Source organism: Phocoena phocoena, chromosome 8 (genome assembly GCF_963924675.1).
Source record: "Phocoena phocoena chromosome 8, mPhoPho1.1, whole genome shotgun sequence".
Lineage (NCBI taxonomy): Eukaryota > Metazoa > Chordata > Mammalia > Artiodactyla > Phocoenidae > Phocoena > Phocoena phocoena.
This window is the reverse complement of record NC_089226.1, coordinates 48,853,692-48,872,654: the sequence shown is the minus strand read 5'-3', so window position 1 is coordinate 48,872,654 and position 18,963 is coordinate 48,853,692. Positions and strand designations below refer to the sequence as shown.

The window sequence follows — 18,963 nt, the reverse complement described above, 5'->3', positions numbered from 1 at the left end:
GGTAGTTTGCGCAAGTACCCAACTTTGGGACATTTCATTAGCTATGCCCTCTGGAGTTAACAGAGTTAACAGCTTTTTAATGTCAATCTGTGCCTATGGAATCCTAATCTAATGGCAAAACCAATGGCAATCCAGCAGATTTTACAGAACAAAATTCCAGGTTTTAACTAAAATCACTGGTCAGTGAAAACACGACCCTGTTCTACATATCTGCATAGTGGGTCAACTAAATAGTCATGGTTTATTTGTTAACTCCTCATATCAAGTACCTTGTGGATAAATAGGGGCTCTGGAGAAAGACAGTTTCCACTGGACCTCACCAAAAAACAGTGTTTGTTAAGAGGCCTGTAGTATAGGGAGAAGAACATGAGGTTTGGAGCCAGAAGACATGGGCTCAAGTTTGGTTTACCAACTTCCTGATTATATGATTTGGGGGCTCAGCAACTTCTTGGTAATTTGATCTGGGGGCAAGCCCACTAACTCTCTTTGCCTCATTTTCCTTCTCTGTAGAATGGAAATAGAAATAATCACCTTCTAAAAAGGCTGTCTGAAGAATAAATGAGGTGATATATTTGAATGTGCTTTGTAAACATAAATTTCAGAATCAATGTTAAATGCTATCATTAGTTAATGCCCCTAAAGATGGACTATCACAAGGATGAAGTACCATTGGATGGTTTGTGAATTGTTTATGCCCCAGAGATCTCAATGCTATGTTAGTGGCCCAGTTGCACTAAAAAGAACTGATTAGATCATGAAAATTACCATTTATTAAACACATATTACTTGTCCATTTATAAGAATATATATATATATATATATATATCTCCTAATTTAATCTCCCCAAAACCATACTGATGAGGCATTACTGTCACTATCCCTATGTTATAGATGAGAAAACTGAGGCTCAGAGAAAATGACAGCTGAGATTTCACACCAGCCTTTCTGATCCACGTTTTCCACACTGAGTTGTTCTATGATTCCATTATCTAGGAGTCTCCATCACAAGAGTCCTGCAGTGATTTGAGATCTCTAGCAAGAGCAGCAAGTAAGACCCAGGCAAAGCAAAGACCACCCTGAAGGTAAGAGATGCAGCAGGATCTTGCATATTAGATGTTGAAAGCAAACTGGTAATTCCTTAATGTTTTTTTTTTGTTGTTGTTTGTTTTTTAGTTTTGATGATGTTTCTTCTGCACTTTCTAATTGGTTCCCAGGACTCCCAAAAGATTTGTGTCTTGTCTCCTTGACTAGACTTCAAACTTTCTGAGTATCATATGCAATACTTGTATTTCTCCTTATTTTCTACTACACTTTGATCAATAAGTATGCATTGATTTGATTTGGGACTTTCAACTCATCTTACTCTTGTTTTCCTTCTATAAATTGCATTAATGTAGTCTGGAAATAAATATTATGCATAGGCTCAGTTCCTATACAATGATATTTATACTTTTGTATGTTTCTATTGCTATTTTCCATTTCATGTATGTAAATTTGGTCTTTCCAATGAGACTCTCTCATTGACAAGGATCGTATACTTTCCTAGATTTTTTCACAGCATCTGGGTACACAGAAGGAGCTCAGGAAATACGTAGGATTACTGACTAAATGTAGCTGTAAAGTATAGTACAAAGGAAAGTAATATCTCACTGAAAGCTTTGGAGAGCATTTCTGAGATAACCTCAAAATATCTTATGTTACCAACAAAACTGTGATGACTTTTCCAATATCTACTATCACCTTCTTTCTTTAACCAGGCACCAACACTTAATTATCCAGTTTTTTGAAATAATAATTAATTATTTCATAAATGCAGGATGTAAAAGCATTTATGCATTTATGCATTGAAATACAATCTATGTAATGTGGAAAGTTCATTGCTCCTTCTTGGTGTTAAAAAGATCCAGAAGCACAGTTAATTCCTACATCTACAAAAGTCACTAAAAATGCATGAACAAACGTGTGTGGATTGTGTGAACAAACATACATCACATACATCTGACACTGGCAACTCCCTGATGTGAGTGCCAAGGAGATGCCAGGGTGGGCTATTCTGAATAACACAATATCCCACGACATCAGACTTTCTGAAGATTCCCCATTGCTCTGCTCCAGGATCCCCACAGCCCTCCCCAGACCATTTTCCCAGAAGCTTCCTGGAATCTTTTAGGTACTCAATGGCACATAACAGCAGAGAATGAAAGCCCCGAGTTGTAGTAGCACAGAGTGCAGTAGAGTTCTAGGTATGGCCCATGAATGTGCTTTTCTCTCCAGCTGTTAATGTCAGATTTTCTCTTGGCTTAGCCTGACTCCTGTTTCTTTTCTCTCTTTTGAGATCATGTGAGTCCATGCCTAGTTTGATCAAGTTTGGTTTCTGAGTCTGAAAACCAGTTCCCCAGTTACTTTGATAATTCCCTCTAAGCTTCATCTCCACACTTCACACTGCCTCGCCATACACACCTTCTCTCTCCATATTGGATATTCTCTTTAACTGAACCCCTAAATCAAATGGATGACTTAGCAGATTCCAGCATCCCCCTTCAATATGCTTATTTCCATTAACTGGAAAGAGATTTCAGTATCAAATACAAACTCCCCCCCCCCAAAAAAAAAACTCTCCTTTAAATCAGAAGCTTAAAGGCTTGTCTTCATGTAAATATAAAGGCTTAAGAAAATTCATCTCTCTTGCACGACCCAGCTATAAGATGTAAATGGTTTGCCTCTTATATTACGTTCTCTTCCACGTGGGAAAAAAACTAGTTTATAGCAAGAGGGAAGAATAAAGATAATCATAGAGAAGCCAGATGCAAGCAGAGAAAATACTGATACAATTTAAATTATTAGATCAAGTTATTCATAAATTCCTGCCACCTTCCTGTCCTTGGGTTCCATGGGATACCCAAATATTACATCAATAACTTTGCTTATGATAGTAAAAGAGAAACTAAACTTCTCTTGCTTGCCACTAAGAGAATGTAACTAATAAAGAATCTTATATAGTGAATGCAAATTTTCAAAGAAGTTCATTAATTCCAACTGATGTGATATTTGTTAAGTGCCAGATCTGTGAAATACCTCTGACATAAATGGGCGGGTGGTCACCAAGCCAGAGGAAGACTCTTCAAGCAAGGTATTGGCAGGGGTGGTAGAGCAGCCAGTCAGTCAAAGAACATACTCTGCGAGGCTTAGGTCCGACAAGTACAGGCTAACCAGTGGGAGGGTCAAAAGACCGAATCCAGGCCTATACCTAAACTTATAAGAAGCGAAGTAGAGAAGAAGAGAAACCCACACAGCCAAGGGACCCAGATACAGCACGAACTGAATAGTAACGTTGATGCGGCTAGGAATTGTGCAGGGATTTCAACTGACCTGGAACATGCAAGTAGAAGGCAGGTAGTTGACAGTAGGCCAAATTAACAGGAGGTAAATATGGCAAGAATAACTTGTGAGCTGTCTGGGGGCCTAGAATCTTTGGCTTATCTTCTTAAAGGACAAGGCTCCTGAATATGCAAGAAGTAACACAGGCTCTATCTACAGTGTGGCGTGACAACTTAAAACAGAATGGAACTCACTGACAGTTTTAAAATGAGTCCATTTGTGTGTGCATATGATTTCACTGAGAGAGGTGGAGATCCCAGAACCTCAAGATAAATATTAGCTGGTTTAGATTGGATGCTACAAGATACCATATTAACAGTCTTTTAGCTTCACGATTCCCACAGAGGGCTGTCATCAGGGTGAGCCCCAGTCAGACCACGTCCCGATCCTAACCAGGGGAGTAGAACATGGGGGTTACTACCCACATACCCAATCAGGTCTGAAATGAGATATCTCCCATTAAGTACTGATTTGGTATGCTGAAGACTGAACTCAGGACAACGTTATTTTTGTTAGGTTTTCTCCCTAATCCTCCATCATGTTGGCCCATTCTGGAAATTAAAAACTGTGATGTGGTTGGGGGGACTTCTGCCTCAATTTACTGCCTGTAGTTCTCTTCTGGACTGAAACCCTTTCTTCCTTCTCCTTCTTTCCCACAATCTGTTGGGTGGAGCCACACACCCCTAGTTGTCCGCAGGTAAGGTCCTACTCTTACTTGAAGGAGATACCAGGATTTACCTACTTGAAGGATCTGTAGTTGCCTGGTTGATCATCATCACTGGCTGAGCATCATGGCCACCTGGAATCTCACGGTACCATGACCCACCATACCCAGAGCTCCTGATATGTTAACCCTGGGATGGATAATAATAAAGGCAAATACTTATACGGCACTTATTTGTATCAATTAACTTATTTAATCCTCACATAACCCAATGAGACACTGTTATTCTCAATTTACAGGTGAGAAAATAGAGGTTAGGTAACTTTCCCAAAGTCAGACATCTGATAAATAGATTGTCTTCAGACCCAAACAATCTGACAGTCTGGCTCAGAATCCATGCTCTTTTTTTTTTTTAAGCTATATACTTTTATGTTATTTATTTTTTTTTTTACCATATTTTAAATTGAAGTATAGTTCATTTACAATGTTGTGTTAGTTTTAGATATACAGCAAAGTGATTTAGTTACACATACATATATGTATTCATTTTTACGTATTTTTTTCAGATTCTTTTCCATTATAGGTTATTACAAGATAATGAATATAGTTCCCTGTGCTATACAAGTAGGTCCTTGTTGTTTATCTATTTTATATATAGTAGTGTGTATCTGTTAATCCAAACTCCTAATTTATCCTCCTCTCAACCCCGAGTCCATGCTCTTGACAATCACGCCCTACTGCCTTTCAGAATGGAATCACACTCTACCAGAACTCTTTAGATTCTAATTTTGACTGTTCACCAACAACTCAGAGGCCAGCTGAAAGCCAAATTAGACAGCCACCTTGATCCAGGATGGTTCCAAAACCCGCCCCTCCTCCCTCTGGCCCTAGTGCATTGTATGAACAAGCCTGAAGTTGCCATGACTTAGGAGAAGGCGAAGCACAGGCACCCGCAGGCTGACTCAATCAGGATTTCTTTGAGTAAGCTCCAAAGAAACTCTTTGGTAAATTACTGATTAAAGACATATTGATGGTTATATGAGAGACGAGGAAACAAAACAGGAAGAACAAATCTACTCGAGAATCATAAAACTTGAAGCTGAGGCCTTAAGAATCATTTAATTCTACCTTTCATTTTACAAGTATGAAATGGAGACAGAGAAAGGAAGAGGCATGCCCCAGAGCTCACAATTATTTAGTATCAAAACAGAAGACAGGATAATAGCAACAAGAATAACAATAATAAAATATTAAGCATTTACTGAATGAATATTATGTTCCAGGGTTGTGATAAATACTTCAGATACGTCAATGCATTTACTTCCCAAGATGTTCTAAGGAAAACATTATCACTCTCATTTAAAAAAAGAAGAAAGAAAGAAGGGGAGGCTCAAAGTGGCTAAATCACTTGCCTAAGGTCACAAATCTAAGAGGTAACACAACCAGGTGTCAAACCCAGGCCTTTCCAGCCCCAGAACCCATGCTGGTAACCACCAACATCTCCTGATTCCCTCTCCTGAGTTTTTCCAGTTAAGGCCGAAAAATGCAGTTATTTTCTGCCCCGAAAGTTGCTGGTTTCTCTTTGCCAGTCTGAAGAGAAATTTCTCACCGTACTGACTCAGATTCAATTCGCAATTCTCAGAGGGTTTCTAGGTCCCTTAATCTCTTTCAAAACCCCGCTTAAAAAATGGGACAATGTTATTTTCCAGTTAACCTATTTCCCAAGAAGTTAGCTAGGGAAATAATGCATGTGAAGTGAGAAAGAGAGGTGTGTTCTATAGATGTAAGGTTATATTATTTATTACTGTGGTTATTTCTTGCTTTCCTGGATTTCCTCTCTCTTTTCATATTCCCTCTCAGCAAGACCGGCCAGGCGGGTGCAATTTGATCTGAGTCATCACCAATAGCAGCGCCAAGTGGTTCTGGCCTGTCACCAGGTTTGCCCTTACCCTGCAGCGACACAGGTGAGCACACTGAGGCAATACCAGGTGAGTGGGCAAGTGAACAATGTGAGCGCCCAAGGCTTGGCTAGCCAAGGCATGACCGCAGGTCAATGGTCATGGCAGGATATCTCAAGGGAGCAGCTTTGGAGGAAGCTAATACCCTGGTTCCTCTCCCTAGCACTTAATAAAAAGCAGGGATCATTACCTGCCTAGCTTACCACCAGACTGGCTCAGAAAATGGGAAGAAAGAATGTCAGATTTATGTTTGGCTTGAACTCGATTCACCTCTGCTTGCCTGAACTCTCTTAATAATAATAAAAAATAATATCCTCGCTCTACAGAAAACTGAGGCACAGAGATGTTAAGCAATTTGTTCAAGGTCAACCAGCTGGTAACGGCAAGGTCAAGAGTCAAACCTATCAGCCTAGTTCCAAAGTGGGTAACGCTTAAATACAAAATATTTGCTTCTGTTCCCTATTAAAATTTGATACGTATCCAGAAGTCTGTTTTAGTCAACACAAGTTCTTTCACTGCTCTTTGAAAAGACACCATTAGCATTTCTTCCCTTTGGATTAAAGTGATAACATGTCTGTTTGATCCTCCCTTAAAATACAAGGTACCGTAATATTTTGCAAAATATGCATGATAATCCTAAGGGCCGCAGTTAGGCTGAGTTGGGCACCTCTTTATCCCTAGTACAGAAAAGATGGGGCAGCCTGGAGAATGAGGCACAGAAAGTAAAGACCCAGAACTAAACAGAGTTTTTCTTACTATATTTCTCTAGAATCAATCCCACTTGGAGAAACAGATAGAAATTGCTTGAGCTGTTATGAAGACTCTTCAGACCTCCATCCTACACCCTCTCCACATACCTCTTTGCAGTTAGTGTAAAAGGCTAAAATAAAAGACTCACCAAAACTAGGTCTGTAGATCATCACTCAAACTCAAATAGATAATTATATTAGATTGGCCACCTATATCATGCTTCATAATTTATGAAGTGTGTCCACACACATTAGATCATTTCATTCCCACAGGCAGAGGAAAAGGAACTAACATTCATTGACCAATACCCGCTGTGTGTCAGGAAATATGCTAAGCTCTTCACCTCTGCTTTCTTATCTGCTCTTCACAGAACCCCAGAGGGACTGGTGGAACTTTCCCTTGTCTATAGGTAAGTAAACAGAACCCCAGAGTGATCCAGTGTATTTCCCAATGTCAGACATCTAGAGAAAAGCAAAGCTGAGATCCAAACCTAGGTCTTCTGACTGTGAGCCCCTTGCTTTTTCCCATTATTAGTCCATGATGCCACAAATCCCACGGATTCACACTGAGCATTTATAGATCTAACTGCTTCATTTGTGCAAATGCTCTCTGAAGTTTGCACGAAGAATGGAGTCATTAGCTCAAATCTCAGATGTGGTTTAGTCAATGTGCCCCATGCCACAACAACCATACCTACTTAATTCACTGTTTCACTCCACGTGGTGCTATTCCTGGAAAGAGCCATGTGGATACCATCTGCTCCATTTTGCAAAGCCACTGAAGAGCTATAATCTTAGCAGTCCCGTTGTATTTTCCAGATTTAGGGTACCAGAATTCTGAGCAAGCTGTCAAATCTTGCTCAAAGCCGGTTCATCAGGCTGAGGTGGGGCCTGTTTCTTCTGTGGTACCTGGATCAGGGCCTTGCACACAGTGGGTGATCAATCAGTGATTGCTGTTTAGTTTCCTTCTCTCATCTCCTTTACTTCCGTCAGGCCAGGACTCTCACTACCCAAGCATACGCCTTGCTTATGCCTACTATAAGGTCACTGTTTACATTTCTTCCTTCTCGCACATCCTGAACCAATCATGGTCCCCTCTCTTATCTTCCTAACCAAGCTCCCTCCATCCTGCAAGGACAATCTAAAGCCCCAGACTCTCCATGAAAGCTTCCTCAATCCTCACTGCAGGCCTCAATCTGTCCATCCTGCCCCTCTCAAATTTTAAAACATGCATTATTTGTACTAATTCAGTTCACATTAAATTATAAATATAAAGGAAAAGAAATTACATGAAAGCACCAAGTTCTGCCGTTCTTAATGAACGTTTCTTTCTGTTCTTACACGTATGTTGATGGCTAAGTGGTTCATGTGTGACATTTGCATCTCCTTGATGAAACCGTAGTCATTGTGAGGGCAGGGCCCTCATCCTACTTCATTTCTTCACCAGCCACTTCCACCAACACTCCTAACCGTGCTTGGCACACAGTATACTCAAAAGATGTTTGTTAATGGGTTTTTAAACCTTTGGAACTAGAACCACAGCAACAAGAGAGAAGATTCATGAGAAACCTGTGAGGCAACAGATTAGACGAAATGGGTAGAAAGGGGTAATTGCACGCTGCCCTCTGGTGACAAGCTGTTGTATCACACTGCCTGGTGCTATTGATAGCATCTGGAGCTACCATGCACTACAGACCATGCTACTCGGAACCATGGCATGTAAGTTAGGGAAAGTTATAAACAGAAAGATTCTTCAGTGTCTACCATATGCTGTTCCTTTACACGCATTCTTTTCTACTTCTCATTACAAGCCTATGAGTTGCATGCTCTAATTATGCTCATTATACAGATAAGGAGAGTGAGGCATGAACCTGTAACAAAACTTGCCCAAGGTCACTAGACTAAAAGTTAGAGGAGCCAAGGCTCACTCTTTTTGACTCCAAATCCATATTTCTGTGGTATCACCACCCTGTGTGGAGCGAGGAGATGTTCCTTGCTCTAATTTACTACCCCGCTGTACATTTCAGAAGTTGGAGAGGTGAGAGGAAGCCTGAGATCTGGTGAAAAAGCTAAGGACTCAAAGATTGTCAAAAAAGTAAAACGACATCCTCAGAATTTCTTAAACTTCTCAGATGAGCGTGAAGATATATCCCAAAAGATCCACCCCAAACTGGACATTTATTTGACACATCACGTTCAGTAACTCACAGTGAAAAGGCAATTCACTGAGCCTCCCAATTTATTTTTATATTTGAGAAATAAAGAGTGAGATGGATGACCTCTAAGAGTCTATGTCTCATCAAGGACCTGATTTCACTCATCATAAATTTGGACCTGCTGGGAAATACTGGAAAGAAGGCAGGGATGCTATACAAGTCTTCTTTCTGGACGGTGATGATCTCTGCTTTTATCATGCAGATACAGAAAGTCAGAAGACATGACATTAAGACAGGCATGCAGAAAAAAAGACAAAAGTCGAGTTGGGAAAAGATCAATAATATAAAGTGGCTTCTAATGAACTGGATAAAGGATGAGGTTCTGCTGTCTTAGACAAGGCACCTCAAAAATCCACTTACGATCATTTTTATAATCTGTATTTTGTATGATCATGTTTAGAGCCTGTATTCTGGTTTTCTTGTGAATAAGTTACTTTTCTGGCCATAAGACCATGCAATTAGTGGCAAAATATTCTCTTCCATATTAAAGAGACAAAAAGATTTGAAGTGAAACAGAGAATTATCACCAAGCTCTTTCTTCCATTCTTGCCTTTCTCCATGTTCGATAAGCCATAACTCCAGGAAAGGTTTCTTAACATCTAAGGTCTGCTTGATTTTTTTCCCCTACCAATCATAATTCGATACTAGATAATATGCTCAAAGTTTAAAACGTAACAGCCATGGAGAAAGTCTTAAAATATTTCATATCTAGAATGTTTTTCTGGGGTGTGTATGAGAGGAAATGTAAGGGAGAGAGATGAAAAGGAGGTTTGAGTTTGGTTTACTATTTCATCATTAGTAAGAGATAATGTTCTTATGTTCATGTTAGGCCTGGAAGGTGTTTCAATACCTGCTTTTACACGATGGCACTTGGGCTGGGTTGTGGAAAAAACAGAGTAGACAACATTTTAGATCAATTTCCCTTATTTTAAATGCTGAAAACATCTATACGTCTAATAATCTCCCTTCTATCCGCTTTTTCTTCAAAATTAATGTCTTATTTGAAATCATTTTCAATGAGGAAAAACATGGGGGAGAGAATAGATAAAAAGGAGAAGTGAATGTGGACCAGAAGAATAGAGGTTGGCTAAATACTGCCAGCATTTGCTGGTGCCAAAGGATATATTTTGCAGATGTGTTTGTATACTGTCATTGACTAGGCAATGAACTCTTTGTTTCACAGCCAAGAGCCTACAAATCTCTAGGTCCAAAAATGCCACCCAGTTCCTAGCCCTGCAGCTGCCTTAGCTCCCCAGAGTGGCAATATCTATGTTACTTTGGGTTTCTCAGTTTTCCAGTGGCTTTCTTACCTTTTGTTATTCTGCAAGCAAGGGTTCTGTTCGCCAGTTTACCTCCTCCTGGGCCTAGGATAATGCTACAATTGTGCCTATCAGAGGAAAGATGAAGGGATAGTATCTGTTGCTGTGGGCTAGAGGAAAGAGGGTAGCAGTGAGAGAGAAGAATGAAATGAAGAGAAGGAAGGCAGAGAGGAGGTTGTTCTCTGGTACATGGGGACTCTGTCACAAGTTGGAGAGTGAAATGATGGCTCCCAGGCTGACTCTCCTCTGTTCTCTCAGACCACTTTGTCCACTGGAATTATAAACTCAGATACTTCGGAACCTTCATTCATTTTATAAAGGATTTCCCCAACCAAGTGGAAAGGAGATGATGACTTCCTTATGAATATAATGTTTCTAACCTTACATCTCATGACCCCCTCCTTGCCCATTTTAACTTGACAAACATCATTTGCACGTTATGCTTTTATGTTATAGGAAGAGCACCTCCCAGCCCTATACTTAGAGTCAGAAGATAAGCCATCTAGGGACGGCTGAACCATTGCAGACCTTGATCAGGTCACTTAACTCCCTAAATTATTTCTAAGGCTACATTCAACTACTAATAAGAATTGGATGATTCCTGATTTTAATACTAACCTAATTTTTAATATCATAAAAGCAGTAATAAAAAGAGTTTAGGATTTGGGTCATCTAAGATTTAAGACATTTCTTCTTACTTTTATGATGGTCTTAGTCAAATAATTTAGCCTTTCTGAAATTTCTGTTCATGTTCAAGTGGAGGTTATAAATTATTATTTGGTCAACCTAATGTGCTTCTTCAAGAAGCAGATGGGATAATATATAAAAACCCTATGCAAAACAAACAAACAAAACACCCTGTACAATTTGTAAAAGGATACATTTGGGCTAATTATTAAAAATCAGCAACATTAATAATGGCAATCCTTACTGGTCACTTTCTTTGCTTAGCTGTTTTGCTAAGGGTTTAACTCACATTATGTCATTTAAACCACAAACAAACCTAAAAGTATCTGTATAATATCTAATTTTACAGAGGATGAAAGTGAGGTACAGAGAAGTTAAGCATTTACCCAAGATAGCAAGCGGTAGAGCCAGGATTCAGACCTAGATTTTTTTAAGCTAAAACTCTGAATCTGAGCAAAAGTGCAGTAGATTGAGACTCTAGCCCTACTAGACCACTACTAGGGTTACTACTTAACCACCTCTGACCCCAGCCACTTCAATTTTTTGAACTTCAATTTTCTTATGAGCAATATGGGATATTAAAACCTGTCTAGCTTACCTTACAAAGTTGTAATGAGAGAGAATCTAGTTTACGCTGCTTTGAAAATTGCAATAAGGTAAAAAAAGATAAGGAAAATATAAGGTAGTAGTAATAGTGCAGTGGGAGGTCTCAGCAGCAGCAAAAGTAAAAACATTAGTACAGTATATTTTCTGGTGTCTACACAAGATAAACATTAGAAACTCCATTGTTCTTAGGCATGTTCCTGCTAAATAACAATATCTAAACGAAGCTTAAAAGAGTTCTACTTTTCTAGTATTAGCTTATTAAAGGTTTTGAGGGTTTGATATGTGTGTGTTTTAATTTTGTTTTGTTACTTGTAGGAGGACTACTATTATTAACTCCGAGCAACTGTCTATTTTTCCGTCCTGTAACAAATATGTTTGGGGCCTTATTTTTGTAATTTCTGGAGTAGGTGAGGAAAGTGGGAGAAGCAGAGGATGGGCTTACTCTGTTGTACCATAACATATATCTGCACTAGTACCCCATTTTGATGAGTCAACACAAACATTTTACAATGAGCGATACTGATGCAAAGATGAAGCCATCCTGCACTGGGCGTTAATTTTTCACGGACTCCAGATACCTATGCACAGAAATCACAAGACCAGCAGTCAAAGAAATGCAAACTGCACAAGAGAGGAAGATAAGAAGATGGCAAGTTTTGTCTTTTGTTCAAAAACAAAAGTGACAATTTCATTCCATTTTACCACAAATCTGCAAATGTTCATTCAGATCCAGGCTGCTGCAATTATCCAGGTCACTTCAGATACGGTTCTTTCCTTCCCCTTTAGGTTGAACATCTCTATAGATTATGTGTCACCTTTATTCCTTTACTAATAGAAATTCCATTAATAGCCTTGTTCATATTCTTTGGAAGGAAATAGACTAAAAAACTGGGGTATTACTAGACAGAAGTGCAAAGTAAGGCTAAGAGGAATGAAATAGAAAAAGGCATCTGGCATGATTGAGGATGATGAGTCAAGTAATATTTAGAATCCAGAAAGGACAAAACACACTTGGAACACCATGAACTAGGACTGAAACTCATCATTGAACAAATCCTATTTAGAGCTGACCTGAGCTTACGATGGTTCAAATTTGACATTCAGGGGCTGGGGGCAGGGTCTGTGGAAGGGATGGTTGAGCTGAGGAGACAGGTTTCGAGGATGTATTTGAGACAAGAAGAATTATTTCCTCATTATCATCTCACCGCTGCCTAAGTTCTTACATTTTAAGTATTAATCAGCCCATACAGATTTGTTTAGGAAACATCATATTTAAGGCACTGTACTTGGGGCTGCAGAATCTAGGAAGAGGAAACACATGGTTTTGCTCTGCAAAGAGTTTACAGTGTCCTGTGGAAACGAGAGAAATCCCCCGAATGCTTCTAATACAAAGCAGAGAAACATCACAAGAGAAATAGGGCAAAGTACCACGGTGGGTGTGAAGGAGAAAGGCAGGTGGGATTAGGGTCAGAAGGCCTGGTTTCTCTCCTGGTCTTAGCATCTATATGATTTTAAACAAGGTACTGATCCTCTAAAATGGAGACAATAATATTGGGGCCATTTCATATTGGTACTGCGATGATTAAAGGAGAAAGTATAGACTAAAGCCATGTGGAAGTAGGTTTCCTACTTTTATTAGTTTTCTTCAAGGAGTGTTAATCAGGGTTGAAATAATGAGGGAGAAGGCATATCATTTGGTTACATAGTATGAGGTAAGTCTCACGGAAGGGGATGTGAGTTAAGTCTTGAAGGATGGAACTTCACCTTGAAGCTTAATGTACTCTGTCGATTTGCTCACCTTTTCTCCAGCTGTTGTTCTGCCCTTTCGTGTAGGGATGGATCCTGTCCCTGGACCACTAGCCACTAACCAGTCCCTGCTGTAAAGAAGGTTCTCTGGTTGCAGGGAACAGAAAGCCACTTGCACTAGTTTAGGCAAAATGTGAACGTATCTGGTTAAAAGGGGAAGAAGCTCAGCAGTCAGGCACTTGATAGATAGGAACTAAGAACTGGGAGTTCTGAGGGACCCAGGAAGCCACAGTCCAGCCTCTCCCAACCTCTCACCATTTCTGGCAGACTCATCTCTCTCATTATCCTTCTTTGGGACCACTTGGTTTCTTATTTTCTTTTCTCTTTCTACATTTGTTTCATTCTCTCATATTTGTGCACAAGCTTTTCCTGCTTCTCCACGTATATTTCCTCAGTTCCGGGCATTGACAGGTGTTAACCTGTGGGCGGAGATTTTCTTCTAAGTCTCCATAAGTATTCAGTTCTTCCTTTCTGATTGACCTACAGGATCTTTACCTTAAATAAATGACCCAACTCTCATCCTTGCTGTTCCCGACATTCCTTCCGAATGCTCAAAGAGGAAGATCAGGACTTGAGGAAAGTTGATAAATATCCCTCACTCCATACTGTTCTTTCAGGCCTAAGTGCCTTCGCACATACTGTTGCAGCCTCCTTCATGTGACAAACCACTACTTTAAAACCATCCAAAGACTTCTCTCCTCTTTCCAGTCTTCCTTGGTCATCTTTCCTCTCCATTCCAAGCAGATGGATCACTCCCACCTGGCTGCATTTACTGTGGTTTGTATATCCCTTGATTACTGCTTTTAGCATGCTGTGCTGCAGGTGTTTTGGTTTCAGTGGTTTTCTCCTTATTCTAGTGAACCTGTTAAGAAGATGGGCTCTGGAGCCAGATAACTAGTTTCAAGGCCTGGCCTTTCCATTTATTAGCTATGGGATCATAAGGAAGTTACTTAACCTCTGTAAACTTTGTAAAATGGAAACGATAGTGCCCACATCAGAGAGCTGTTGACAGAACTGAGTGAAATAATATGGGAAGGGTTTAGAACAGTACGTGACACACAATAGGTGCTCAATAAATACTATCACTTTTATACTAAAGTACCAAGTCCAGCATGTGTCAGACAGGATGTACTAACTGTTTGCTAAGGAAATTAACAAGTGTTTTAAGACTACAAAATATTTGGGAAAGAATAATTATTTGTTTTGTTTGTAGTGGCTTTGCAAAATATCTACAGTTGCTGTACTATTCTGATAATAGATATATATACGTGTATGTATATGTGCAATATTAAGTTACAATTGTGAGAAATGCTATGAAGAACTTTCACAGGATAGGATTCAAGAGTGCAGTACAGATGTATATGTAACTATTCATTTAATGTTTGTCTCATCCATTTGAATGTAAACGCCCTCAGGGTAGGGTTTGAACTTGTGCTATTTATTGCTATATGCCTAGGCATATTACACAGTTTCTGATACATAAAAAGTATCTGATAAATATTGGTTAAGTGAATGATCAGATGGAAAACGAACCACGATTACACCGTTAGTAAGTACCTTTACTATTCCTTTCTACTTGGAATGCCCTCTTCCACCATCATGACTACGTATCAAAATTCTATTTGATCTTCACAACTCAGCTGAGATAGCCTTCCACGAAGCCTGGCACCCCTTTTCTTAACTCCTATGGTAATTCATGGGTACTTAAGGGACTCAACACTTTTTATCTGGTGTTAGAGTGATTTGTGTGTCCATTTGAAAATTCCCGGTGGGCAGAATTCCATGTAAGTATCCTCAGGGATTCTCCTGATTTATTCATTTTAGTATTTGAACCAATGCTTGGCAAGCTGCATGAACCTCACATTAGACCAAATCCAAACATGATGACCACCAGCGTAGGGAAAATCAACTTTGTTCATGGCAACAAAAGACAGTAAGGTACCATTTGGGCAAGGGGTAATGCATCTCTATTCCAAAGTGATGGTGTCACAAAGAAGTTGAAGTGTACCTTCAGGTCCTTATCCTGTGCCTAGGACCATGCCTAGAACATAGTAGGGGCTCAATAAAATCTGAGTGAAGTGAACGAACTAATAAGTGAATAGAAACACAGGCAAGTCTCTATGAAAATAACTACTAAATATGGGACAGTTTTTTACAAGCATATCCGCTCATTTGAGTGATAAAACAGCAAAGCCTTTGATTTGCTGATATACAAAGATACTGACTATCTAGAAGGATGCTCTTACAGCTCCATTGATGGAACTAATTTTTAGGACTTCATGAGAGAGCTTTTTCTTAGTCATTCATTCAATAAATATTTAGGTTACGTTGGCCGGCACTTATGCTAAAGATGTGGGAAATTCTGCATTGCTGTTTTATACTCAAGGCTCTTGGGTCAAGAAGATGAACCTGCCTGAGAATCCAGATTTGATCTCCACCTCATCATTACAGGGCATGATCTGTTATGTGAAATCAAATACTGAAACTTCGAGAGTCTATAATTTGTCTTCCTTCTTTCTACAGACTGTTTTGGGCAGTACATTATCCAGGTAACAGCTGCTTTAAGTTTCCCCTCTCCAGTGTATATTTTAGGCTGTATGTGGAGGTTCTCTGGGGAAGACTGTATTATAGCTTGAGATTTTATGTCAGGTTTATTATTAGTACACGGAACTGCACTGACTGGAAAACCACTTGTGATCTATGGCTTATTGCACACGTGAGAGATGGTCCAGACCATCTAGGTGGCTCTGTATTCTAATGATGTGTTAGTAATCCTCACTCACAGGAGATGCACAGACAGCTTGTGAAGTTTTCAGGTCAGTGTTTCTAAGATCAGCTACATCAGTGTATGTCTACACTTCCTACATACTATTCATTTCCAAGTACTTTATTTTAAAAGATAACCAGGTCTATTCTAAAGGAGGCAACTGACTGAGTCAATATAGTTTTTCATTTCCTTAACGTGCTTAATGCATCATTGTAAAGATGTGTGTTTTAAGGATTTATTTGGATATCCTAAATAATGAAGGGCATCATTAGCCAAGAACGCCACATATTCATGTATGTGTATGTGTGTGTGTGTGTGTATGAAGTACATATCACTGGGCTTAAAAAGTACATAAAATATGGAATAAATGAAGTCCTTTTCCTGAGCTCTAAATTATATATTCTAACAATGAAATAAACTGAGGCTCAATTTAAACAGAATTATTCTCAACTGATAGTAATATTTTAATAATGTCTATGTTTTCTAAAAGCAGTCCTTGTAAAATTATGATGACATAATGATACATTTAATGCAAGACTTGGAAGAAATTTGAGGAGAGTTGAGAGACTGGCAAGTTCCTGATACCTGCTGGAAAAAGATTTAGAGCAGTCAAAATGAAGTAAACCTGAATAAAACTTGAATACGTCTATGTGAATGCCTGCAGTATGGGGAAACAGACACGAGAATAGAAGAAGAGTAGCCCATGGACTATGGGAATTGAATCCAAGGCTACTTTTTCCCATAAAGGTCTATCTCCTGCACTAACACACTACCACTCCCACCATCACCCCATGGCAATGCTTTAGTCAAGGTTTATTGTTATCTCCAGATGTATCTGAATAGAAATAATTTTATGAGGTCAGTATAGACAAAGCTGGTGATGAAAACTGCCACGTAGTAACTAGAAATGCTGGAACTGGAGACTCTCATTAGTTGATTTCATTCATTCCTCACATGTTCACCAAGCACTCTTTGTTTTGCCAAACACTGTTAGACCCTAGGAATAGATGCTGCCTATATTCAAAGAGTTCGAGACAGGAAAATAAGAAAAGAAACAAATATCAGTTCCTTTCTCCAACTTACTTTCCTTTCCTCCTTAGCTCCAAGAAGTTACAATATAATTAGAGAGACAGAAAAGAAAACACTTACAATAAAATATGTTGGGTGATAAATCAGTGGTGCATGCAAGGAACCGAGATAGAAGAAAATAATTCTGCCTAGCCAGAGAAAGCTCTACGAAGGAGGAGACACATGAGCTTCACAAGGGGTATCATAATCTTCTTGTTAAAACAAAGGAGGAAGAGTTTAATAAAGATAGGAGAAGCAAACTATACACAGCAGATTGCAGTTCAGAGTAGAATAATTATAACTTAATCTGATTTAGAAAGCTTCCCACCATTAGTGTTTTAAATCCTTGCAAAAATTTATGTTTTATGTCTTCAACAATTAAGATCAACTTACAGAGATCCAATGAGAGAATGGTATTCAATGAGAAGAACTTTAAACATAGTACAGTCTTTGAAACAGGTGAGTCCCCAGTTACAGACAAAAATATGGCATCTGACTTGAGCCACTTGAAAATAACTTGAATTTCAAAGAAGATTGAATCCAACTATTTCTATGTCAGAAATAATGTTTTTCTTAAGGAATTCCAAATAATTTTTTGCAGGTCTTAATTTTTAAGAGTGTTCTCTTATTTCTAATAGATTATCTCCATCCTTCAAAACAGATCTATTTAAAGAAGCAAATATTTTTATATTCTTCTTCCAAGTCCCGTTTACCCCACCTCAGCCTATCAAATGTAGCCAGCCTGGTTCTTCTAGCTGGACAATTATAAGCACAAATATTATATCTGCAATGGAAAACACAATGGCACTGACTCAATTAATTGATTTTATATATCTATGCACTTTTTTTTTTTTTTTTACAAATTTCTAAGCCATTTTTACAAATCTCTAAGTAGTAATGTTACTACTAAAGGAACAATCGCTTTTCAGAAGAGGTTTTATGGTAGATTTTACTTGGATAAGCAAAGAATCGAAACGTAAGAACTAACTTTTGGCTTCCTGATCTATGTATCAAACCCACTGCAAAAGATATTCAAGCCATTCTAAGTACTTTGGGGGAACCAACCAGGAAACATACACTGTAAGCTGTTTCAAATATTAATATGAAGAATATCAATCTTGTGCCCTTTCTTTAGTACATGTTACTATTAGAACCTACTATCTTCAGTGGGATAAGTTTGCTTGGACCACTGTTTACTCTTTCTCACTGATCAATATTTGACCATATTAATAATTCAGATTTCACACAGAGCAAAAAGAGACATGTTTATCCCAAACAAGAACTACAGAGAAGATACCACATCTTTAAATACATAGAATACATGCCATTTATCTATAGCTATAAAGGAAAAAATAGGAGAAAAAGAAAAGAATCCCTAGGAAAATAAAAGGAAATTTTCCTTACCGGTATAAATGCATGTTGCATAGCTTGTTCACATTGTTTTAAGGAAGCAATAGTATCCCACAGAAGCTGATAATTTTCAGCCCGGGAAGCACTTTGCCGCTGCATGGCGAAAGCTAGTAACACTCAAACTGAGCTCAAAGAACCCAGTTGAAGGAGGAAAAAAAAAACCCTGCAGATCTGTTACATAAACTTCTTAATTAGATCTGCTACACAAACTGCTATCTTAAGACTTAAAAAAAAAAATGTTAATCAGAACATTTCTTTTGGGGGATAACTGGGCATGACTTGAACAGAGACAGATGTTTTCATTGGGAAGGATTTTCGTTCCCACACTTGTGAAA

General features: G+C 38.8%; 1 protein-coding gene across 11 annotated transcripts in view; it reads right to left on the bottom strand.

The window, feature by feature from the left end:
- The window catches only part of DLG2 (discs large MAGUK scaffold protein 2), a 928,219-nt gene that overhangs the window by 751,487 nt on the left and 157,769 nt on the right, over window positions 1–18,963 (bottom strand). For 5 of the 11 annotated variants that reach the window (XM_065883315.1, XM_065883317.1, XM_065883320.1 and 2 more), the window contains exon 1: window positions 18,623–18,727. The exons of the other annotated variants lie outside the window; for them this stretch is intronic. In XM_065883315.1, the coding sequence (XP_065739387.1) occupies window positions 18,623–18,727 (105 nt within the window). Of the gene's footprint in view, window positions 1–18,622; window positions 18,728–18,963 lie in introns of those variants that run through there. 11 annotated transcript variants of the gene reach the window in all.